The 25,845-nt window shown below is 40.2% G+C and overlaps 1 protein-coding gene across 6 annotated transcripts in view; it reads left to right on the forward strand.

Annotated features, from left to right (window-relative positions):
• Positions 1 to 25,845, forward strand: part of LOC134345661 (serine/threonine-protein phosphatase 2A 55 kDa regulatory subunit B gamma isoform) — a 303,919-nt gene that overhangs the window by 168,202 nt on the left and 109,872 nt on the right. For 3 of the 6 annotated variants that reach the window (XM_063046679.1, XM_063046680.1, XM_063046681.1), the window contains exons 3-5: positions 11,604 to 11,701; positions 13,981 to 14,146; positions 18,972 to 19,084. In XM_063046679.1, the coding sequence (XP_062902749.1) occupies positions 11,604 to 11,701; positions 13,981 to 14,146; positions 18,972 to 19,084 (377 nt within the window). Of the gene's footprint in view, positions 1 to 5,120; positions 5,215 to 11,603; positions 11,702 to 13,980; positions 14,147 to 18,971; positions 19,085 to 25,845 lie in introns of those variants that run through there. The other 3 variants (XM_063046683.1, XM_063046684.1, XM_063046682.1) reach the window with 2 other exon arrangements.

Consider the following 25,845-nt stretch of genomic DNA (forward strand, 5'->3'; position numbering starts at 1 on the left):
CTAGAGCAATGTATGGTTAAGTGCCTTGCTCAAGGACACAAACATGCTGCCACAGCTGAGGCTCGAACTAGCGACCTTCAGATCACTAGACGAACGTCTTAACCACTTGGCCACGTGCCCAACACATATATGTAAAGCTAAATATATTCCTTATTGTAATTTATAGTTTTTAATGTAGTGCTCTGTGCTACTGCTGCAGAACACTAAATTCATGACATGTCCATGATATTAAATCTGATTCAGTCTGACTTTCACCTGAACACAGACCCAGTTCAGTGATTTACTCAGTTCTCAGAAATGGGTGTAAAAGCCGATCAGTTCAGGATCAGTGAAGGAGAAGCACTATGTTGTTTTTGTGGTTTTGTAGCATGTCATAAGAATGATTGAATGTAACTGGAAGCAGAGCTTGATAAATTATAAAACATAGTTGCCTTCCACATTTAGATAATGGAATTTAAGTGTCTACAGTAACAAGCTGACATTGTGTATTTAGTGAGTATTTTTGTAAATTCATTTTTGGGTATCTTCATGCCATTGATACTACCAACATTTGTTGCCCATACCTAATTCCCCTCGAGAAGGGGTTGTTGAGCTGCTGTGTTGAATCATTTGAGTTCTGGCATTTTTCACTGCTTCTTAGAGTGATCTTGCATTTAAACCAGTGACAATTGAAAATTTGGAGATGGTTCTGAAACAAGATGGTGGTATTCCTATGTACCCTCTGCCCCTTAATATAGGTGAAGGGTTTAGGAAGTACTTTTGGAGAAGTCTGAGCAAGTTACTGCTGAGCATTTTAGAGATGGGGAACCCTATTGAACCACCCTGAACACATTCCTTCCTCTACTTGTGACTTTCATGGACAGTTGCATCCTGGATGATGCTGAGGTAAGGTGAGGTGATTTCCATCACATCTGTGTCTTGTAGGTAAAGGCCTTGATGGGTAGTGAATCACTCTCAACAGGAAACCGAGCTTCTAAATTGCTCTTGTTGCTCTGAAATTTGTGTTTATTCCTATTGATCTTCGGATCCAGGGTGGTGAGGTATTGTAATGGTAATACTATTGAATGTCAATGGCAGGTGTTTAGACTCCTTCGTTATAACACGGATGCAAGAAGTTTCAGCACTGGGCTTGTCAGTAGTGTTGGATCCTGATGCTTTTGCAATCCAAAGTTTTTTCAGAAGTTAAGAATGAGTCATATAATGAGTTGCTTATGATTTGTTTTATTAGCAAGAGCAAAGGTGAAGGGAGAAGAAGCACGGTGAGAGAAGAACAGCAGAGCAGGCAGATAAAGACTCAGTATTCTGGTTAATATTATCAATGGAGTTTCAGTATAAGACCAATCAAATAGCCAGATTCAAGTAATATGCCTGTCATTGAAACCAAGAAGTTTCCAAAGAGGCAACTGTAACCACTGAAAAGCTCCCTGAATGATTACATGTACAATTCATTCCAATTAATTGGGCCATCAGTTAATCAGGACAGTTGCTTATTTGAGACAACTCTAAAAGAAAAACTAATTAAGAAAATAACCAGGATTGCCTTTGTTTATTTGGGACACTGCGCTACTAAATTGGGACAGGAGACTGTTGCCCAACAGTTTCTAATTAGTGCCAGTCATATGAAAGACTTTCAGTACGCTGGATGAACTCAGCAGGTCGGGCAGCTTCAGTCAGAAACGATGAGTCGACGTTTCGGGCTGGAACCCTTCATCAGGACTGAAGAATGAAAGATGGGCAAGGATTTGAAGAATTCTTGTAGCGTCAGATGAAAGACCAGTAATTTGAAAGACAAAGGGGTGGGGGAGGGGAAGCATTGACGTCATAGCCCTGAAAACAATGGGTGGTAGAAGAAGGAGGCGGAACTATGAGGGAGCTGGGGGAGGGGGTAGAGTGAAATAGGGATAGAGGAAGGGAGGAACTAAGCATAGGAAAGTTGAACTACGAGAAAACTAACAACTGTACAGTCCAGTCCAACAGTAGCTACAACAGGACTTGTGCTGTAGATTTTATTTTGCATAAAATTCAACTCAATGATGCTGAATATTTGTCTTGGATATTGTGTGATCCTCTCTCTAATTTCAGGATCATTTGCCTCCAATATCAATGATTTTTCATCAATGATTTTTATTTTATTTCTTGTGGAATTTTCTCTGGTGCTTCACTGTATCAGAGAAGGGTTCAATCCTGATCTTGGCTATTGTCTGTGTTGAATTTGCGTGTTTTCCCTGTAACTATGTAGGTTTCCTTTAGATACTCTATTTTCTCCCAGATGTCAAATGTATAGTTTGGTTGGTTTCAGCTGCTGCACATTTTTCTTGGCATGTGTGTGAGCAATGGAATCGGGGAGCAGTTGTTCAGAACATGAGGGGAAAATGGAAAGTGGAGGTACTGTAGGATTAGTGGAAGTGAGTGCTTGATGCTCTGAGTAGACTCCAGCCTAGGGCCTGTATTCTGCAGTGTATTGTGACAGGAATTGAGCTAATTGAAGAAATGGCAAAATTTTTTGTAAATAATTTCACGTCAAATAGAAGATCTTGGATTCTTAGAAATTTAATCTTAAAATCAAAAATATGGCTCATTAGAAAAAAAGTCAATTTAATGTTTCAGCACTGAGGTGAATATTGTGCAATATTCCTTGTGTATTTTCAAAATGCTGAATTATTTATGACCACTTTGCAGATGATAAATGATAGGGCTGCACTACAGTAATTTTTAAATTTTTGTTTGCTTTAAAGTGTCATTTCTCATCTCTGTAGCTACTTTACCATTCATTATCACTAAGACCTTGACTGAGAGGAGCTGATTAAGGAGTTGAATATTTCATACCATAACTGTACAGGTCTTGGGCACTACGTGCAAAACTCAACTGTGTCCAGGATATTTTAGGATCCAAATCAGGTTTGTTGTCACAAACATGTTGTGAAATTGGTTTGTGGCAGCAGCACAATGCCAGACATAAAAAATTTTACTGTAATTTACAAAATCATGCTGAAGACAAATAATGAGATGGTGTTCATGGATTGGTGTTTGTTCAGAAATCTGATGATGGAGGGAAAGAATCTGTTTGCTGACTACGAGTCTTTGGACTCCTGTGCTGCCACCACCCCGATGGTAGTAATGCAAAAACAGCATGTCCCAGTTGGTTGATGGTCTTTAATGATATATGCTGTCCTGCCAAGATGCCACTGAGGACTTGTGGCAACATTTTGCAGACAGCTCACAAAACTACGGGATAACCTGCTCAATATACTTCTGAACTATGATCACTGCAATCTGCAGCCTGTAATTTCCCTTCAAGAAATGTACTTTTGAACCGTCTAAATGAACAAGCAATGAAGGATATGATGAACTTGACTCTTGAGAGCACTGGTATGTCAGTTGCTGGGGGCAGGCACCGCACTGAGGCATGAGATCTTAAAACGTACCTGTGCTCAGCTCCACTACTGTGCTATGATCTTGCTATATGCTTTAATTGGCGCAGGGTGTAAAACGAGCTGGTGTTCTCAGTGCCAGCCAAGAATCCCCACCTGAACCTGTCTCGTCTGCCTGCATTTGACCAGTCTCCCTCTCTTCTCACTACTACCATCTGGTGGAGGGTACAGGAATCTTGGGTTCCATGCCACTAGGTTCAAGAGCCCTCTGAGTTTAACAGAAATTGCAAAGATTTGCAATGGCTTACCCAGGTATTTATTGTTAGTTTAAAATGGTCAAACCCTTGTAATGAAACCATATCCTAGTTCTAGAAGACACGACTTGTCACCATTCTTAATCCGTCTTTGTAGAATATGTCACCCAGTAATCGATGCTGTCTTCCCCAGCATCCAGACAAATTTGTCACCTTTTTCCCCTCTTCGGTCTTGCATCCACTTGCATGCCAACTTTCATTGCACTAAATTCATATCAAATAGTTTTTGATATTGTACATCATTAAGAAATCAAAAGTTTCTAAATCCATCATTGCAAAGTTACATTTGCATATCATTTAGCACACATTACACCATGTAAAATTACTGAAAGTGATCATAATTAACATAATATTACTGCAGACAGTGTTTCTTGCCACTTTTGTTTTTTTTCCCACAAGGCACTTTCATGTTGTTCAGCATCGAACTGCCTTTGATTATTTTTAGTTGTGGACCGTCTCACTCCAATTCTCATCTCTTTCTATGCCTTTCATATCATAAAGTGTTCATTTTCTTCTAGGGTAGTGGTCACCAACCCGTCGATCGCGATCAACCAGTCGATCTTTGAGACTTTCCCAGTAGATCCTGAAAAAAATCAAAAATAAATACACAACTACTGTTGTAATGTGAACATTATAAAAATAGGTAATACTAATTTGTAATATAGCAATACTTTTGCTACTGAAAGCTGTTTGTAAAGAGAGATTGTTTCCGGGTTGCAGGGTTTTAGTTCCATTCTTTCTGCCCAGTGCGCATGTGTGTAGCTCCCCCGCCATGCACCGCATTTTCAGCGTAGCCTGTGCTGCATCAAAGTGACCAATTAGATTAGATAAGAGTACAGACTGTCGCAGACATCTATACATGGCAGTGGTCCCCAACCTCCAGGCCACAGACTGATACTGATCCGCGAAGAATGCAGCGGTGTAGCGGTAGTTGGAATGCACCCAGCACATCTTTAAGAAATAAGCCAAAATAAACATGCTAATTAATTAGGTGCTGCAGGGCACATAAATGTCAGCCCAGATCAGAGGTGACACAACCACCAGAAATTTAAAGACACCTACCCCCCAAAGAGCGCAATTCGTGCCAGGAAAGTTGAGGAGCTGAAATCAGGGCTGAAGACCCAGCAATCGTTTTTCACAAAACATGCTGCTCAAAATAAGATTGCTATTGAAACATCATTTCGTGTAAGTCACCTTTTGGCTAATCACAAGAATCCTTTTACAGATGGCGATTTATTCAAGGAAGCAATGGCCATTACCGCAGAGACTTAAAAAACAAAAACAACATCACAACCACAATACATAATATACCGTTTGGCCCCACAACAGTGACAAGGAGGGTAGAGTCATTGTCAGAGTATGTGGATCGCAAGACTTGGCACTCTGTGAATATTTTTCACTGCAGTTCGATGAATCCCTGGATGTAATGCAAACAGCTCAGCTTGTTGTATTTGTCAGAATGGCTTTCCAGGATTTTACAACAAAGGAGGACTTCCTCACTCTTCTGCAATTAAAGGAGAGAACGAGAGGTGAGGATATTTACAATGAGTTTAAAAATATGTCCGTGAAAATGACATTCCCATTCATAAATTGGTGGCAATTACTACTGATGGGGCCCCAGCAATGCGCGGTGTGCGTGTTGGTTTTATAGCACTAAAAGTCGGTGCCTACTTCGGGTCAACTTATCTATGTGAAATTGCATTTTCACAGATGAAAATTATTAAATCTAAGTACAGGAACTGTCTTACTGACAGACACCTCACAGACTGCCTCAGACTGGCTGTCTGTAGTTATGAGCCAATTTTCAGGTAACTAGCAGAAAGTATTCAGCCCCAGTCATCACACTGAGTGCAACAGTCATTTTTTATTCAATTATTTTTCGTGTTTAAATACAATTAAATAATGAAACTTAGAATTAAAGGTGTGAAGTATTGTAATATTCTTAAAGACAGCTATGGCCTGTTTGATATGCTAGTTAGTGTTTTCTTGTTTGAATTAATTTGAAAGTTTGACAAAAGTATTTTGTGTAATTCAGGTACAATTAGCCCAAATAAAAGTCCTCAAATTGGAAGTACAATCTGAGCTGTATTTTCTCTAAATGATTTAGTAGGTAGTTCTTGCCTTTCGCTAAGGTCGAGGTAGGGGATCTTGGGCTTAAAAAGGTTGGTGACCACTAATCTGGGGCTTCTCCTCCCTTTGTGTTGCACTGTATACCAGAGGTACTGAGATTGGTTCCTCTCCTGGATTTGTCTGCCTCCCTGGGTCACTTTAACATCCAAGGCACACCCTGATCCTTCTGTTTCTCCTTCCAACATAAATGCCATTATGGGTTTCCATGGTTACAGAAATGACACCTATGGTCTGGAGCTCATTAATGTTGATAATAAACACTGATATCCTGATGGTGTGGATGATATAAATTCTTCTCTATTGCCTTGAGGCTTGAAGTAATAGGTTTCTGTCCTCTTGTCAATATTTGTAACAATGAAGTTTGTAATAAAATATTTTGTCCGTTCACTTTCAAGTAAATGGTTGCTTTTGATGGAAATCTTTTAAAAGGGACAACTTAAAAGCTTTGTTTAGTTTTTGTTTTTGGATGTAAATGATGCTTCTCACAAGTAACAATTCTAAAATATATACTTTGTCACAAATACAACCCAAAGCTTCCTCAGAATGTCAGTATACGTTATTTGTTGTTTGCAGTCAGGATGAATTTTGTATTCTGATCCCAGAGATGAGTCTTGAGATAACTTTGGATTTTGATAATGGTGCAAAAAAAGCTATGTTGTAGCCTTGGTGCATAAACATCAGAGATTTTTGTATTGGATGTAGTGTTAGGTTAAATTTGCTCTGCTGTTGATCGTCTGGTACTAGTAAATTTCAAGCTTCCAGTGAATGGTGCTCACTCAGTAAATGTTGAAGGCTTTCCAAACCAAATTTTAAATTAAAAATATAAACATCCTTCCACTTTGCTTTCCTTGGTATGCAGTACGTAAATATTAATTGTTAAATAGAAAAATATATTAATGTTGACATCTGCACAAATGCATCAATTGTCCCCCTTTTTTTAAAAAAAAGTTGTTTATGTTCTGTAACTCCAGAACAAAAACTCCTTGCAATGGAAAAAAAAGATGGGAGATAAAGACGTGTGCTTTGTTTTACTTTAACGAGACATGCACGAGTGATATGTTGGTGTGATGACGTATGCCATTTACGTACTTTTACAGGTAACACACAAGGCATTATGTATACAACCAAGAATGCTTAATATTTAAACATGAGGAATTCTGCAGATGCTGGAAATTCAAGTAATACACATCAAAGTTGCTGGTGAACGCAGCAGGCCAGGCAGCATCTCTAGGAAGAGGTACAGTCGACGTTTTGGGCTGAGACCCTTCGTCAGGACTAACTGAAAGAAGAGCTAGTAAGAAATTTGGGAGGGGGAGGGGGAGATCCAAAATTTTGGATGCTGCGTTCACCAGCAACTTCGATGTGTGATGCTTAATATTTATAATATTCCCCAAATATTACTGAAACAGCCGAGCCAGTATCCAATTGTATTTTAATTAATTTACCGTTCACTTTTGGTGTAAGCCATATTGCTTGTCGCTTGTTTGTTTTCACATCATAAATCTCCAGGCAATGCAGTTCTCTGTCACACTTGTCATAATCATATTTTTTATCAACAGCATACAGATTAGTGCTTTTCTTGAAACTGCAACTTGACTTATCTTTTTCTCTTCCTTGTGCAGTTCATTTATTTTTGTCTGCCCTACATACTCTTTGTATGTGTCCTACTTTGTTGCATTTTCTGCAAATTTAGCTGTTAGATCTCCATTGATCTGGTATACGTGAGCCCTTGCCACAAATGGTAACAGAATTTGTTTGACCTGTCTATTTTCTGTTTAGATGTTACAATTTTGATCACACTTTCATTCCTGACTACAACTTAATTCTATCTCTGACTGCTGTTTCCGTTGATTCAGCAATTTCCACTGCTCTTTTAAATGAGTTGTACTTCAGTTAAGAGCTGTTTTTGAATGCTTTCTTGTAAAATTCCACAGACTAAACAGTCTCTTGGTGTATCATTAAGCCCGTCACTGATCTGACAATGCTCAGGCGACGACTTCAACTCAACCACGTACATTGAAATGGACTCTCCTTCCTTTTAACTCTGCTTATGAAACCTAACGCGTTCTGCAGTCAACAATGGTTTCAATTCTAAATGTTCTTGCATTACTTTCATGATATCAGCAAAGCTCATTTTGGCTGGTTTGGTTGTATTACTGTAAATACAATGCACTTAGAAAAATTGGCGCTCGCTTCATATTGACTGTTTCTTTTGCTTCAAAGTACTCAATTAGGTCAGTATATATGAGGCAGCTGTGTAATCAGATACATCAATCTTTTGTGATGTAGCCAGTCATTTCAGCTTTGTCTTTGTGATTATTATCACTCAGTAGTCACTGTTTATGAACCGACGAATTTCTTCATTTTCTGCCTTTCTTTACCTCTATTGTCTCTGTCTCTTTTTCTGAAGAGACATGCTGAGTTGCTTTTATTTTTACTCAACTGTTTCTTTGAACTTCTGTTTTAACTTGGGCAACTCTCTGCACTTCAACTATTAGGTAGTCATCTCGGGTTCACTTTATATATTCCTCATCACCACTGTTATGTTTTGTAACTACAAAACACAAAAACTAATTGCAAGAAAAGAAAGGAGCCGTGTGATAAATTTGTGTACTTCGTTTTTACTTTAAGCAAGATGCACGTATTATGTAGTTTGTGATGACGTGTGCCATTTGTGTGCTTCTACAGATAACCCGCAATGCATTACGTAAATAACAAAGAATGCTTAACCAAACAATATATTTACTATATTACTCAAATGTTACTGAAATATTAAATGCTTAACAGTTCATTATTTTAATTGGTGTGAAGTCACTGTTTAGAAACTTCATGGAGCTTTTCCTATTCCTGATCTATTTCATCAAGGTATTAAAAACATTAAAATTGCAATAATAAAGTGATACAAGCATGCTTTGTGTTACGTATAATATCAAAACTTCAGTTTCATGTTGATCTTAGTCATTTCTCTCGTTCAGATCTCCAAATTACGTGCAATACAAAGGTTCAAAACTCATTAAGCTTCATTTGCATCAAATCTGAACGTTAAGTTACTTTTATAAAACCATGGGAGTATTATTGATGTTATGAGAATGTGGTTGAGAGGGATAATAAATCGGCCAGGATGGAAAGGTGAAGCAGACTCGATGGATATTTACTTTGAGAAAGAAAATTAGGAATTCAATCAAGTGTTTGAAAATTAGGAGTTCAAATACATCAGAGTGCTGGAGAAGACATGCTGTTAGTAGTGCTTCGATACTTGGTGACTAGATAGGTCTTTGCACACAATTTTACCTCTGAGATCCAAAGCAGAGCATGGACCTCGTGGAGTGTTAGTAGTGTGGCATCTGTGCTTGTAATCATTCTGTGCACATTTACCGTTCAGCACATACACTATTAAACAAATTTATAGCTGCTTTTTGTGAGAGTTGTCTGCAGGCTGTGTTACTGCAGTTTGCGAGTATAGTTCCTGATTTGATATCAGCTTTAATGTTTTATGTGTTTTTGTATACATATTAAAAAATACTGATCTGTTAAGATGTTGGAAAAGTGTCAGTAGTATTCTCGGTCATAATTGTAGCGAAACAATTCCTTTGGCTCTGAAAAAGCTAATTTTATCGGTACAGAGTGTCATTCAGGATGGCACTTAGACTGATTTTTATTTGAAATCAAAAGCAAAACAACATTTCTTTTTGGTATGCATGCTTATACTTTGACTTTATTTATCCTTTGTTTATCCCAGTCTTAATATCTCCTGGATATTTCAGAATCTGTGACTTTTGAAGTGTCCATCTACACTAAATTAGCAAATGATAATTAAACATCTGGGAACTAGTGCATAAATTGAGAGCTATTCTATGGACTCTTCAAGCAACACAGTTGGGTTTTGTGCAAAACTCTGGAGTTCTTGTCATACCGGCAGGACTAACTCATCATGGGCATGATATCTAATGGGAAGGAGGGACTACATGGGTGCCTATCTTCATAAAGTCTCATGGCATCAGGTGAAACATGGCTAAAGAAGCCCCTGAGCTACCACAGAATATGTGCTGTCCCATGGTGGAAATGGTTGGGAGAAATATTAAAAGTAACAAGGACACGGAATGTAATTTGCCTCGACAACTTCAGTGGCCATCACTAAGAGTTACTTGGTAGCAACTGAATGGATTGAGTTGGCTGTGTACTGAAGGACGTAGCTGGCAGCCTGGGACCACAGCTGATATTTAATGAAGCAACATGAGCAGTGAACTCGTTCAGCATTATTCCTAGTAAACCATGTGAGCTGCATGCATCTGTTAATGATAGAGGCCACTATTACACAGTCCTTGTGGGGTCAAAGTTGTGCACACGAAGGAGCCTCCATTGTGGTGGGTGGCATGTCATTAATATTATATGGAATTGTCTCAGAACAGATATGACAGCTCAAAAGTAGGCATTCATGTGGTCTTGAGGGCATCAGGAGATTCAGGCATGCACCCCATTATGATCTGTAACTTTGTGGTCTATCATATCCCTTGCTCTGCTGTTGAACTAGAGGGTCAGTGAGGAGAGCACAGGACTGACAGCATCACTTCTAAATTAAAATCCATGACAGAGAGCAATGTACTTCAGGAGTGAACTGTCCCTGTACTTTATGCATTGTTCTCAAATTGTGGCTCCATTCAATATTTGATTTCAATCTGAACATTATTCTGCTTTCCCCCTCTTAACTATTTTAAATCCTACATTAATTATTATGATTTTGTTTTTAAAAGAAGCTCTTGGAATGTGATTTTTTTTTGTCTTTTTTTTGGGCAAGTCCTCTAAAATGTGCTTGTTCAGCGTGCTACCTTTTTTTGACATAGTAATTTTTAAGTCAGTGTGGGCATGTGGCCAAGTGGTTAAGGCATTGGAGTAGCTACCTGAAGGTCATGAGCTTGAGCCGCAGCTGAGGGAACACATTGTGTCCTTGAGCAAGGCACTTAATCACACATTGCTCTGCGACGACACTGGTGCCAAACTGTATGGGTCCTAATGCCCTTCCCTTGGACAACATTGGTGTCGTGGAGAGGGGAGACTTGCAGCATGGGCAACTGCTGGTCTTCCATACAACCTTGCCCAGGCCTGTGCCCTGGAGAGTGAAGACTTTCCAGGTGCAGATCCATGGTCTCGCAAGGCTTAACGGATGCCTTTACTTAATTTTTAAGTCCGATTCAAGTGATATATGAAAACAGAATGCAAAAGAGCAAAGTACTGAGGTAGGGTCATGGACCATACAAAAATCTGACAGGGGAAGAAGCTGTTTCTAAATCATTGAGTCTGCACCTTCAGGCTCCTGCACTACCTCCCTGATAGTAGTAATGAGAAAGTGGCATATCCTGGATGGTGAGAGTCCTTAAAGATAAATGCTGACTTCTTTGAGATGCAGCCTTTTTTTGGGACACTGCTTTTCAACGATGCTTCTATGGCGCCTATGATTCATTAATTTTTATTAATAACTTTTCATTAATTATTTCTCCCCTACAATGAGGAGGTGATTGTTAGTGCAACCAAACTAATAATGCATCATCAAAATTTCACTGTCCCATGGATATCAGTGTCGCTCAGCGTGTCATCTTTAAAAGAGATGCTATCTTTAAAAGAGTAACTTTAGTCTGTCTTGCTTGAGTGGAACCTAGTCTTCAAATCTACTGAAACGTGTGCTGTGTGCGTCTTAATTCAAGTGTATCACTTTAGTGTGTGTAAGATGAATAAATGTACCTTTGAGTTCCAACTTGGTTTTAGTTTGAACTTGTGTTTTCATGTCTTCCAGCTGATATCATTTCTACGGTAGAATTCAACCACACTGGAGAATTGCTGGCTACAGGGGACAAGGGGGGTCGTGTTGTAATATTTCAGAGAGAGCAAGAGGTAAGCATTGACAAATTGCAAGTCAGTACTCCATTGCCATTTCTGGTGTCTAATTCTTTTGAATAATACTACATTTATTCCCTGAGTGCAGTAGATGAAGCAGTTGATTAAATTCCCCCTTGTAAATTCTGTGTGCTGAAGCTTCCTTCCATGACTTAAAACAGAACAATAAATATTTTGCTTTGGATTGAAAATGTATTTACTCTTTTCTAGCAATATACACACATAGTGCTGGAGGAACTGAGCAGGCCAGGCAAAGAATAAATAGTCCTTACTATGGAAAAGAGTAAACAGTTGATGTTTTGGGCCGAGACCTTTCATAGATCCTGATTTTGTGTGTGTGGTTTTGATTTCCAGCATCTGCAGATTGTCTTGTTTGTTTCGCTTTCTGAGCTTAGTTCATTGGCAAGTTAGCAACCTGAATGAGCTAGTTTCTTTCCTGAAAGCAGTGCTCACATTAATTCTCAATGTTTGTTAAAATACATGAATATTTTTCACTTCAGTTTGTTCTCCTCTCTGGGAGATAGATGAAAATTGATTGTGCTGAAGCCCATAACAATGTCCCCAATTTTTTGATAACGTTAATATCTCATTTACTGAGTTGAGATCAGATTTGGTATGTGATTCAGAATAGAATTCCAGAGGTTCATTTTACATGTTCCACAGTTAATCATCTAAATGTAACCTCAGAACCTTCTCCAAGAATGTGTAGGTGGCCTGGAGAAATTTTCCTTGCATTTTGCAGAATTTTGAGAGAAATCTGCTGTGTGGCTTGACTAAAAAAAAGTAATTGTACATTTTGTATATTATTATTTTGTAATTCAAATATTCTGATTTAAAATTCAAGGTATCAATCATAGATAAAATACATCTGCAAGATATTTTCCATTATGTAATTGGATAAAGGTCTGAATATTTCATGTTTAGAGGTCCCAGTGCAAAATAAATTTTCCATTAAACCAACCAATCTGCTTGGAGTAACAATCAGCAAAGAAACTGGTTTGCATCACTGTTAGAACTTTACAGTTTTTTAATAGATGTTGCCAGCAACAATTTTATCAGATTCAGGAAATGATAAGGTAGCAATTTAATTAAATAAAAACAGGCAAAACAATTGCAAAATGCTTAATTTCCCCAGCACTAAGTTTAGTGCATTGGTGACTGTTGGCTTGTTTTTTTTTTTAGCAATTCCTCCATCCTTCCAGTTCTTGTGAAGGGTTTTCAACCTGAAATGCCTGTTTTCCATCTTTCCCTGACCAGCTGAGTGTTTTCAGCATTCTGCTTTTTAAGATTTCCATTGCCTGTAGCTTACTGATTCTGTGTAACGTTCTTGTTTGTTGGCGACATCATTATTAACTAATTGTTGCCTTCAATTGAATCAGTTGTATTCTTCAACACACCACTTCCTTTTCAGCCACTCATTTTCTCCCCTGAAGATGCAAACTTGAGTTGGGATGGGGCACCTGACCAGTTTTGCTAATCTGGTGTCTCATTTTAGCTGATATTTTTGGCACCTTTTCATTGATTATGAAATATATCCAGATGACCCAACTTTAGCAGCAGCTGAAGAATAGTATTTCCAAGTGTAAGAATGGGATGACTTTTTTCCCCAAAAAGTGTTAAGGCCATTAACTTGTATAACTATTCAGTCGAGATGAATTATCAAAGTTGAGAATATTCTGGTTTGTGTTGCTACTTCCTTCCATCAGATTACTGCGGGGCTTTCCTACAATCCAACCATCTATAGTCTACAGAATTCTAATTTGTCATGGCTCCTACACTTTGGCTCTTGATCTATGGATGGCATGCAAATATTTTTCACTGTGCCTCAGTACATGTGACAAAAATAAACCAACTAGCACAGATCAAGTTCGATTCCGGATTGCTGGAGCATTGCAGTTACCACTTCATTAGCTAAAAGGTGGTCTTTGGGCACATGCAGTGTATATTGACTTTGTCTCAATCCCGCCAAGTGCTATTTCTTAACATTTACCCATAATCCATACACTTACATGATCCTATTATTCCCTCTATTTTCTCCCCTCAACCACCTGCACTTGGGGCAATTTACAGTAGCCATTACATTAACAGCTTGAACACCCCAAAACATGGGAGCCTCTGGAAGAAACCTTTGTTCACATGGAGAGCCTGCAAACTCCACACAATCAGCACTAGAGGTCATAATTGAAAATTATTAATAATGCTGCTTCCCCCTGGCCAAAAATATCCCTTTAATCTCTTCTGTTCACCTTTACAGTTATTGTTTCTTTTCTTTTTAGACGAAAAGCCAGCCTCACCACCAAGGTGAGTATAATGTTTACAGCACTTTCCAGAGTCATGAACCTGAATTTGATTACTTAAAAAGTCTGGAAATAGAAGAAAAGATAAACAAGATTCGGTGGCTGCCTCAACAGAATGCAGCCCACTTCCTCCTCTCCACCAACGGTGAGTGAACTCAGACTCTTCCTTCGATTTTTCTGCCTGGTGGTGTTATCCGAGTGCAGCAACTTAAGGTTGGTCGAGCAGATTCTGAATTCCTGATGTTTCTCCTTTTTTTTTAAGAAATTGGATCATTGAAACCATTAAATCATACAATCTACTGAAACACATGGATCATTTAGCACTTATTTACATTGATCCGACACTAATTCCATTTTATTTTTCTCCCTTTCTCATAATTTTGCCCCAGATTCTATCACTTGTGCACACTAAATCTACCGGCCAGCTAACCTACTCACCTGTACACATTTGGGATATGGGGGAAATTGAACAACCCAGAGGTCATGGGACAATGTACAACGCTCAGAGCTCTTGTTTATTTATTGAGATACAGTGTGAAGGAGTTCCTTCAGGCCTCTTGAGCCACGCCATCCAGCAATCCGCCAATTTAATCCTATCCTAATCATGGGGCAACTTACAATAACAAGTTAACCTACCAACCGGTACATTTTTGGATTGTGGGAGGAAAGCCACGCTTTCACGGGGAGAACGTGCAAACTCCTTAAAGACGGCGCGGGAATTGAACCTGGATCTCCTGTACTGTAAAACGTTGTGCTAACCACTACACTACCATGCCACCCTACTGTCTGCTACACTATACCTGTGTGTACCTGCAGGATGTACCACAAATAGAATGTATTGTGTTAACTTTCCAGCACTTCTTCAGAAACGCTACCAAATCTTCACCATCTCGAAGGCCACAGGATTTTAATGAAAGTGGATATTTCCCTAACATGTCACACACTCTGCTTGAAATGTATAGCCATTTCTTAACTGCTACTGAACCAAAATTGAGGCACTCCCTCTCCTGGACAATTACGAAGGAGTTTTAAATACTGGCCTTGTCATTACCCCCACCCCTCGTATTTAATGTATGATGTGAGATGTGGGATATATTTTGCTGCTTGTTTTATGGCCTTTGGACCGTCACTTTGTTTAAGTATCCTGTTGCCACAGAACAGGAGTGCATACTGTACAGCTTTCACTCAAAGAATGAGTTGGAATCAAAATAGAATGGGAACTGGAGTGATAGGACTCTGGATGGAACAGTTGGTATTCAAGTAGATGCAATCTGTAGCGAGACTGAGGAAGGGCAGGCAAATGATAGGGCAAAATTGCAGTCAGTGGGATTAGTTGAAGTGTGAGGCCAAAATCAAAAAGTGTGATGAATACAGGACTGAAGATATTATATTTGAGTACACCCAGCATACGGAATAAGGTAGGCGATCTTGTAGCGTAGTTAGAGATTGACAGGTATGATGTTGTGGGCATCTGAGTCGTGGCTGAAAGATAATAGTTTGGAGCTTAACATCCAGTGATACGTCTTGTATCACAAGGACAGGCAGATAGGCGGAGGAGATGGCGTAGCTCTGCTTTAAAAAGATGAAACCAAATCAAGGATAAGAAGACCCTGATAGAAGTTACTTTATAGCGAGCCTCTAAACAGTAGCCAGGATATGGGCTACAAATTACAATGGAAGTTAGCGAAGGTGTGTAAAAAGGGGAATGTTGGCAATAATCATTGGGGAAAATTCGGTTGGTGCTGGATCCCAAGCAAAGGAATTTGTAGAATACCTACAAGATGGCTCTTTGGAGCAAATTGTGGTTGAGCTCTACTTGGGGAATATCATTTCAGGGCTGGGTGTTATGTAATGACCCAGATTTGATTAGGAAGGAACTCTTGGGAGAATGAGCATAATATGAAAGAATTCGCCCTGCAGTTTCAGAAGAAGCTAAAATCAGATGTGACAGTATTACAGTGGAATAAAGGGAATTACAGAGGCATGAGAGGAGCAGGCCAAAGTTGACTGGAAGGAGACACTGGAAAGGATGACAGCAGAACAGCAATGGCTGGTGTTTCTGGAGGAAATTTATAAGGTGCAGGAAAAGTGCATCCCAAAGATGAAGTATTCTAAAAGGAATATGAGGCAACCATGGCTGACAAGGGCAGTCAAATTCAGAATAAAGGTAAAGAGAAGGCCTATGATTTAGCCAGAATCAATGGGACATTGGAGGATTGAGAAGCTATAAAAAAATCAAGAGAAGGCATCTTAAAAAAAAACCATAGAGAAATGATTAAATATGAAGGAAACCTAGTCAAGAATGTAAGAGGATACAAAATGTTTTTTTCAGATATATGAAAAGTAAAAGAGATGAGAGTGGATAATAATGCTGGAAAGTAGTAATGGGAGACAAAGAAATGGCAGATGAACTGAATAAGTATTTTGCATCAGTCTTCACTGTGGAAAATGCAAGCAGAATACCAGAAATTCTAGAGTGTCGGTGGTGTGGGGGGGTGGTGTGCAGAAGTGAGTGTAGTTGAAATTACTAAGGAGAAGACATGAGTAGAATACCAGAAATTCTAGAGTGTCAGGGGGCAGAAGTGAGTGTAGTTAGGAACTTGGGGAAAGCTGAAAGGTCTGAAGGTAGATAAGCAACATACACCGCAGGGTTCTGAAAGTTTTATCAGAAGAGGCAATAATAATGATCTTTCAAGAATCAATAGATTCTAGAAAGATTCCAGAGGACTGAAAAATTGCAAGTGTCACTCCACTCGCAGAAGGGAATGAGGCAGAAGAAAGAAAATCACAGACCAGTTAGCCTGACTTCAGTGGTCGGAGAGATGTCAGAATCCATTATTAAGGATGAGGTTTCAGGGTACTTGGAGGCACATGATAAGACAAGCAAAAATCAGCATGGTTCCCTTAAGGAATAATAGGTCAAAGCTGGCATAGTTTTGAAAGGGAAAACTTGCCTGACAAATCTGTTAAAATTTTTTTGAGGAAATAACAAGCAAGGTAGACGAGGGAGAATCAGTGGATGTTGTTTACTTGGATATCAGAGGGCATTTGACAAGCTGCCGCACATGAGGCTGCTTAACAAGATAAAAGCCCATGGCATTACAGGAAAGGTACTAGCATGGATAGAAGCTTGGATAACTGGCAGTATGCAGAGTCGGAATAAAGGGGATGATTTCAGGTTGGCTGCCGGTAACTAGTGGTGTACTGCAGAGGAGGGTGTTGGGACAGCTTCTTTTCATATTGTATGTCAATGATCTAGATGAAGGAATTGATGGCTTGATGGCCATGTTTGTGGATGATATGAAGATAGGTGGAGGGCAGGTAGTGTTGAGGAAGCAAGGTGTCTGCAGAAGGATTTAGATTGGGGGAATAGGTAAAGAAATAGCTGATGGAATATAAGGTAAGAAAAGGAATAAAGGTGTGGACTGTTTTGTAAATGGAGAGAAAATTCTAAAATCAGAGGTGCAGATGGACTTGGGAGTCCTCGTGCGGGATTCCCAAAAGGTTAACTTGCAGGTTGAGTCGATGATGAGGAGAGCAAATGCAAGGCTTGTATTCATTTCAAGAGGACTGGAATACAGAAGCAAGAATGAAATGCTGAGGCTTTATAAGGCATTGGTTAGAATGTCCTTGGAGCATTGAGTAGTTTTGGGCTCCTTATCTAGGAAAAGATGTGCTAGCATTGGAGAGGTTCCAAAGAAGTTTCAGATGAATGATCCTGCGAATGAAAGGATTAATGTATGAGGAGTGTTTGGCTGTAAGCCTGTACTGGAGTTTAGAAGAATGAGGAGGGATCTCATTGAAACCTACCTAATATTGAAAGGCTTGGGTAGAGTGGATGTGGAGAGGATGTTTTCTATAGTGGGCAAGTCAAGGGTCAGAGGGTATAAACTCCGATTAGAGGGATATCCATTTAAACAGAAATAAGGAGGAACTCCTTTAGCCCAGAGGGTGGCGAATCTGTGGAATTCTTTGCTACATATGACTGTGGAAGCCAAGTTGTATGGCTATATTTAAAGTGGATGATGATTGTTTCTTGTCAGGACGTCAAAGGTTATGGGGAGAAGGCAAGAGAATGTTGTTGCAGGGGATAATAATCAGCCATGATGGAATGGTGGAGCTGACTCGAAGGGCCAAATGATCTAATTCCGTTTCCATCTGATGGTCTTGTTGCTTGCACGCCATTCCTGTAATTGGTGACCAGAATTGAACACAGCACTGCAGTTGAAATGGGATCAATGCTTTATTAAGGTTCAATATGACTTCTCTGCTTGTGTACTCTTTGTATTGACAAAGCTAGTGATTGCTTATGCTCTCTTAACCTGCCTGTCACATATAATAATTTAAACACGCCCTCCTTGTCCCTCTTTTCCTGCACCCCTTTTACAACAGGAGTCTTTGTTTCTTGGACTCATTTTTATTCGCAGATAGATAGTTCTCAACGTTGCTTCTCATCTGTGACAGGTTTGCTCATTCTATCAGTTTATATCCTGCTGTGGTTATTACTAAGCTCCACATTTCACAAAGCTGCCAAGTTTTGTATTATTTGCAAATGTAGAAATGGTCCCTTTTAGTCAATATACTCAGTAACACTGCTGTTATATGGCACCTGATCAAAAGCTCTGGAGGTCCTGTGCACATTTTGAGAATTATTGTTCAACTGTTCCTTGTTCTTTTGTCAAGAAACTCGCCTTGTGCCTAAATTAGAAACACAGGTTGTTGTGTACTCTGTGTCACTGCCTGACATGGGTCTATAAAAGCCACTATCTCAAGTGTTCAAGCTGCAGATGATGCTTGTATTTGTGAGTGATTCACTCAATTCAGATAGTGTCCATTTGATCAGGTGTTTCAGCTGATTAGTGGAATAATGCGATGAATGTGATATGGAAAAAATGTGCTTCTCCTATTACGTAACTCTTACTGTGCATTCTTTGATCCTAACAGATTGTAATGTACTCTGGTTTGCACAGATAAAACCATTAAATTGTGGAAGGTCAGTGAAAGGGATAAGAGGCCAGAAGGTTATAACCTCAAAGATGAAGAAGGTAGAATGAAGGATTTATCAACAGTTACAGTGTTACAGGTGAGCAACTACTTCACATGTTGAGCCTCACTTTGGCAGAATTTAACAAGTGGTTATACTCAAACTTTGTTATGTCTTGATTAAAAGCAGAACTGAACTTTAACATCTTTCCTTAAGAGATTTTGAAACGGTGTTGGAATGGAGATGATCTCATTATCGTGTAAAATCTGTAGCATGATTGTGTTCATGAAGGAATTACCTTTTCCATGAGAAACTACTTATATTGAGCTTTAGTTTCCCTTTGTCAGCGCAGTTTATGCACTGAGAGCGAGGATCACTATCATACACACCGATAATATTGAGACATGAGTGGGCTAAGTAATATGACTCTGATCAGGTTAAAACCTTTCAAATTGCTATTGAAGAATGTTTTCTAAAATGTGTGGTTGCAGTCATGTATATTGTCCTCGTATCCCTCGCGATGTGGTTCTCTGCAGAATCTGAAACCTGTTTGATTTCAATGGATTATAGCCCAAGTAATTAGAAGCAAGGGAATTATTTATAGTGTTTGATGTTTTAAGTAATACCAGACCCTGGAAGACATAACAAAGCATCCCCCTGTGTATTGAAAACAGATGTCATACTTTTCAGAAGATGGACAAAAAAGGCCATCCAATGAGATGAATCCAGTTGTAGACTCATCTGATTCAGTTTGTCTGAATGAACCCTCAACAAATTGCTTGTGCAGTTTATTCACTTAAGTTGTCAACCTCTAAATTGACAATTATATTTTAATCTGCACACCTCAAAACAACTGTGGATATCCTAGTCTGGTCTGCTGCAGCTGAGAGACAAACACTGCCACATACTTATGCAGGCAAGGACTGACCTCTTGCCTATTTGCCAGCTGTCTGCAAAACTGCTGCTCATTAAGATTCGTAAACAACATTGCGCCGTAAATGAGTAACTGTTCTTTGTGTGGAGCTGAGTAAACTGCCCAAGAATTGTGGGGAGAACAAAAAATACTTCGGCACGTGGTGTATTTTAAAGAGCAATAACAAAATCATGTTTGAGGCCAGCTTGCTCTGGGCTTTATTTTAATTGTTCATATTCTATAGCCTGCCTCCAAGCTATTTTTAAGGGTTTTTTGGTGACATGAAACACACTGGAGGTTAAATATTAATACTGTATGAAGTTGTTTAGATGTAATTTTTTTTTGTCCTGGAAGAAGCAATTGGATGCGGCTGTGCAGGGAACTAGGAGCCTTGAAATTAAACATGTTGCTGCACATGTCAGTTGTTTCAGAATGAAATTGATATTTTAAACTAATCACACCTGATAAAGTGATATCCTAGTTTTATCCCATTAGGAGCAAGGTATGTTAAAATATTAGTCCAAGAATTTTTGTTTTTTGTTTATTAATGTGTTTACAACTCTAATCTAGATTTTCTTGGTACAAAGTAAGTTTATTATCAAAGTACATGTATATCACCATTTACAACCCTGAGATTCGTTTTCTTGTGGGCATTCACAGTAAATCCAAGAACCATTATAGAATCAAAGAAAGACTGTACCCAATGACAGACAAGCAACCAGTGTGCAAATATGAAAGAAATAAGCAATAAATATTGAGAACATGAGATTAAGAGTCTTTGAAAGTAAGTCCATAGTTAGTAGGAACTATTGAGTGATGGGGCAAGGCGAGTTGAATGATTTTATCCCCTCTGGTCCCAGAGCATGATGGCTAAGGAGTAATAACTTCCTGAACCTGGCGGTGTGAGTCCTGAGGCTTCTGTACCACTTAACCATTGGCAGCAGCAAGAAGAGAGCATGACCTGGGGCGTGGGGTCACTGATGACGGATGTTCCTTTCCTGTGGCAGTGCTCCAGGTAGATGTGCTCAATGGTGGGCAGAGCTTTACCCCTGATGGAATGAGCCGTATCCACTTCTTTTTGTTGTATTTTCAGTTAAGGGCATTGGTGTTTCCTTACCAGGCTGTGATGCTCTTCACAACATATCCACAGAAGTTTGTCAAAAAGTTGGACGTCATGCCAAATCTTTGCAAACTCCCAAGGAAGTAGAGGTGCTACCGTGCTTTCTTTGTAATTGCACTTGGGTGCTGGGCCCAGAACTGATCCTCTCAAACGATGACACCAAGGAATTTAAGGTTGCTTTTCCCTCTCCACCTCTGATTCCCTCAGTGAGGACTATCTCATGAACCTGATGTTTCCTCTTCCTGAAGTCAATAATCAGCTCCTTGGTCTTGCTGACATTGAGTTGTTGTGGCACCACTCAGCCAGATTTTCAATCTTGCTCCTATATGCTGATTTGTCACCACCTTTGATTTCACCAGTGACAGAGGTATTGTCATCAAGCCTAAATATAAGAAATAATAGACAGTAATTGATTCAGAAAATTAAGTACCTTGAAATTCAGTACGATTAGATTTTTTAGGCACAGATTGGAGTAAATATTTGGAAATTGAATTTGTGCTTAATTTCATTGTTCACATAAATTATGTGTGATGTAAAGGCCATTTCCAGATTGTGTTTGTCAATGTAAAGCTAAATAAGACACAATATTATGGCAGGTTACGGTTTTGAGAGCAATTCCTTATTAGAAAGCTGTTTTTAATTATATTGATCCTGTTGACTATTTGCCTTTATTTCATAGTTTAATCATTCAGCTCTTTCTGCGATCTTTTGACCCAGCCAGTCTTGTTGAGGAATCATAGCTAGGCATCTGATAATGTGCTAAGGAATTATGAAATGTAAAATGTTTGTCAGCCATGAATATACAGAGCAGAAATTTATCCTTGCATGTGTTGAACAATTAGTTTGTCTCAGTGAACTATCACTTCAAAAGTTTACTTCCTTTGAATTAATTCAACTCTTCCTACCTTGGGTTGTATTTGCATAAATGCAAACATTTATAAACATTGCCTCGGTTTTTAACTCAAACAACAGGAATTCTGCAGATGCTGGAAATTCAAGCAACACACATCAAAGTTGCTGGTGAACACAGCAGGCCAAGCAGCATCTATAGGAAGAGGCGCAGTCGACGTTTCAGGCCTAGACCCTTCGTCAGGACTAACTGAAGGAAGAGTGAGTAAGGGATTTGAAAGCTGGAGGGGGAGGGGGAGATGCAAAATGATAGGAGAAGACAGGAGGGGGAGGGATGGAGCCGAGAGCTGGACAGGTGATAGGCAAAAGGGGATACGAGAGGATCATGGGACAGGAGGTCCGGGAAGAAAGACGGGGGGGGGGTGACCCAGAGGATGGGCAAGAGGTATATTCAGAGGGACAGAGGGAGAAAAAGGAGAGTGAGAGAAAGAATGCGTGCTTAAAAATGAGTAACAGATGGGGTACGAGGGGGAGGTGGGGCCTAGCGGAAGTTAGAGAAGTCAATGTTCATGCCATCAGGTTGGAGGTTACCCATACGGAATATAAGGTGTTGTTCCTCCAACCTGAGTGTGGCTTCATCTTTACAGTAGAGGAGGCCGTGGATAGACATGTCAGAATGGGAATGGGATGTGGAATTAAAATGTGTGGCCACTAGGAGATCCTGCTTTCTCTTGCGGACAGAGCGTAGATGTTCAGCAAAGCGGTCTCCCAGTCTGCGTCGGGTCTCACCAATATATAAAAGGCCACATCGGGAGCACCGGACGCAGTATATCACCCCAGTCGACTCACAGGTGAAGTGATGCCTCACCTGGAAGGACTGTTTGGGGCCCTGAATGGTGGTAAGGGAGGAAGTGTAAGGGCATGTGTAGCACTTGTTCCGCTTACACGGATAAGTAGGAAGACCCTCTACCACCACTCTGCTCCGTCTAGCGGAATTAGTCCTTACTCTTAATAATTTCTCCTTTTGCTCCTCCCATTTCCTGCAAACTAAAGGTGTAGCTATGGGCACCCGTATGGGTCCTAGCTATGCCTGCCTTTTTGTTGGGTTTGTGGAACAATCTATGTTCCGTGCCTATTCTGGTATCTGTCCCCCCCTTTTCCTTCGCTACATCGACGACTGCATTGGCGCTGCTTCCTGCACGCATGCAGAACTCGTTGACTTTATTAACTTTGCCTCCAACTTTCACCCTGCCCTCAAGTTTACCTGGTCCATTTCCGACACCTCCCTCCCCTTCACCTGTGAGTCGACTGGGGTGATATACTGCGTCCGGTGCTCCCGATGTGGCCTTTTATATATTGGTGAGACCCGACGCAGACTGGGAGACCGCTTTGCTGAACATCTACGCTCTGTCCGCCAGAGAAATCAGGATCTCCCAGTGGCCACACATTTTAATTCCACATCCCATTCCCATTCTGACATGTCTATCCACGGCCTCCTCTACTGTAAAGATGAAGCCACACTCAGGTTGGAGGAACAACACCTTATATTCCGTCTGGGTAGCCTCCAACCTGATGGCATGAACATTGACTTCTCTAACTTCCGCTAGGCCCCACCTCCCCCTCGTACCCCAGCTGTTACTCATTTTTATGCACACATTCTTTCTCTCACTCTCCTTTTTCTCCCTCTGTCCCTCTGAATATACCTCTTGCCCATCCTCTGGGTCACCCCCCCCCCCGTCTTTCTTCCTGGACCTCCTGTCCCATGATCCTCTCGTATCCCCTTTTGCCTATCACCTGTCCAGCTCTCGGCTCTATCCCTCCCCCTCCTGTCTTCTCCTATCATTTTGCATCTCCCCCTCCCCCTCCAGCTTTCAAATCCCTTACTCACTCTTCCTTCAGTTAGTCCTGACGAAGGGTCTCGGCCTGAAACGTCGACTGTGCCTCTTCCTATAGATGCTGCTTGGCCTGCTGTGTTCACCAGCAACTTTGATGTGTGTTGCTCGGTTTTTAACTGATGTATTTGTGATTGTGGAAGTATTAGATGTCAGCTCTTGAGTTGATGTAGTCCAGATCTCCAGAATAGTATTATTTATTAGTATTTTAGCATTGTATGATGTTATATACCAATCATGTTCTTTGTGAGATGCACGTAACATTTAACTTTGTGGGTACCTAGTGCCTCCACATGAAGATTGAGCTTTTTATTTATTTAAATTTAATATTTCATCAGAAATAAAGCCTGTAATCCTCCACATTAGTTTGTCTCTTCACTAAGGCACATTGTATGTGTTGTTATAGTGGTGGATTTGGGTATCTATCTACTACTTATTCTGTTAGACTGCTGTAAGGCAGGGGTCCCCAACCTTTTTTACATTGAGGACCAGTTTAATATTGACAATATTCTTGTGGACCGGCCGACTGGGGGGCGGGGGCGGCGGGTAGGGTTGCCAATGGACAAGAGTAGCAGTCAAATGCGTTGTTTACATAGAAAGACTACAATGACCATGAAGCCTTGTGCGTGCACCAGTGCGCATGTGCGTCGTGACCTGCCGATTTCCCCCACCAGCAAATCCTTTTTGACGATTCTGTTCGTGGGGGTGGGTGTTAATCACTACTGGAATATAGGCGATAAGTGGGTAATACACTCAATTTTGTTTCTAAAAGGGTTTATCTATCGAATTTAATATTAAACACAGCGCATATTTTCCTCACATGAATATAGTGATAGTCAATTATCAGGGGAGCTTGAAATAAGTATTGAACAAACTTCCAGTAGAAGTGGTAGAGGCAGGTTCGGTATTATCATTTAAAGAAAAATTGGATAGGTATATGGACAGGAAAGGAATGGAGGGTTATGGGCTGAGTGCAGGTCGGTGGGACTAGGTGAGAGTAGCGTTTGGCACGGACTAGAAGGGCCAAGATGGCCTGTTTCCGTTCTGTAATTGTTATACGGTCACTTATAAGTCAATAGCATCATAACATTTTAAGTAATATTTGGATATTAAACACACAGCACATATTTTCCCCGTATGAGTATATAAAGTCATTGCAACACACCAATATCGCTGAAATAGTGGAAGCCCTGGGCTTGTTTCCCTGCAACAGCACCGTCCTATTGAGGGGTGATGGGAGAATCGAAGGGGGTTCCTTATCTCCAGTCTATTCCGCAATTTAGCTTTCGTTGCATTCATTGCAGAAAACTCCGCTTCGCAGAAAAATGTTGGAAATGAAAGCAACGTTTTCAGTGCTTTCGTGGTTATCTCAGGATATTTAGCCTTGACTTTGATCCAAAATGCCGACAGAGATGTTATGTCAAACATGCTTTTCAGCTCGTCGTCATTTGCAAGCTCGAGGAGTTGATCTCCTTCCCACCCTGACATGGATGACGCATGGGTCATGACCTCGCATGCGAGTGGCCGTGACGGGGAATGGGGAAAGCTGCAGCTGACTCATATCGCCAAATCATATCGCTTCCTCACGGCCCGGTAGCGCATGCTCTGCGGCCCGGTGGTTGGGGACCACTGCTGTAAGGAACAAGAGGTTGAATGAGTTGGTGCTAATTCTATCTGCTAAGTAAAGTAGAGTTGGTAGCAGCATATTTCTGGGGCTGTTGCAGGATGACTCTATCATATTTAAAGACTTTACCGTGGATTTAATTTGCAAAAGTGAATAGACTTTACTGATCCCGAGGGAAATTGACAGCTGCACCAATCAAGAGTAGAGCATAAATATAGCAATACAAAAACCACAAACAATCAAACAACAATATGCAAACTATGCCAGATGGAAATAAGTCCAGGATCAGCTTATTTCTTTGTAATATTGAATAGCAGAAGATGACCTGTTTTGACTGCTTAAGTCACAAATCGATCCTATCATAAGAATAAAGCCAGTAGGTATGCTTCAGAGATTTTCTCAAATAATGTTACTTCTGTAACAATGAAATACAGAGCAGCAACCTTTGCAACGGTTTTCCCT

This window comes from Mobula hypostoma, chromosome 4 (assembly GCF_963921235.1).
Source record: "Mobula hypostoma chromosome 4, sMobHyp1.1, whole genome shotgun sequence".
NCBI classification, from domain to species: Eukaryota; Metazoa; Chordata; class Chondrichthyes; order Myliobatiformes; family Myliobatidae; genus Mobula; species Mobula hypostoma.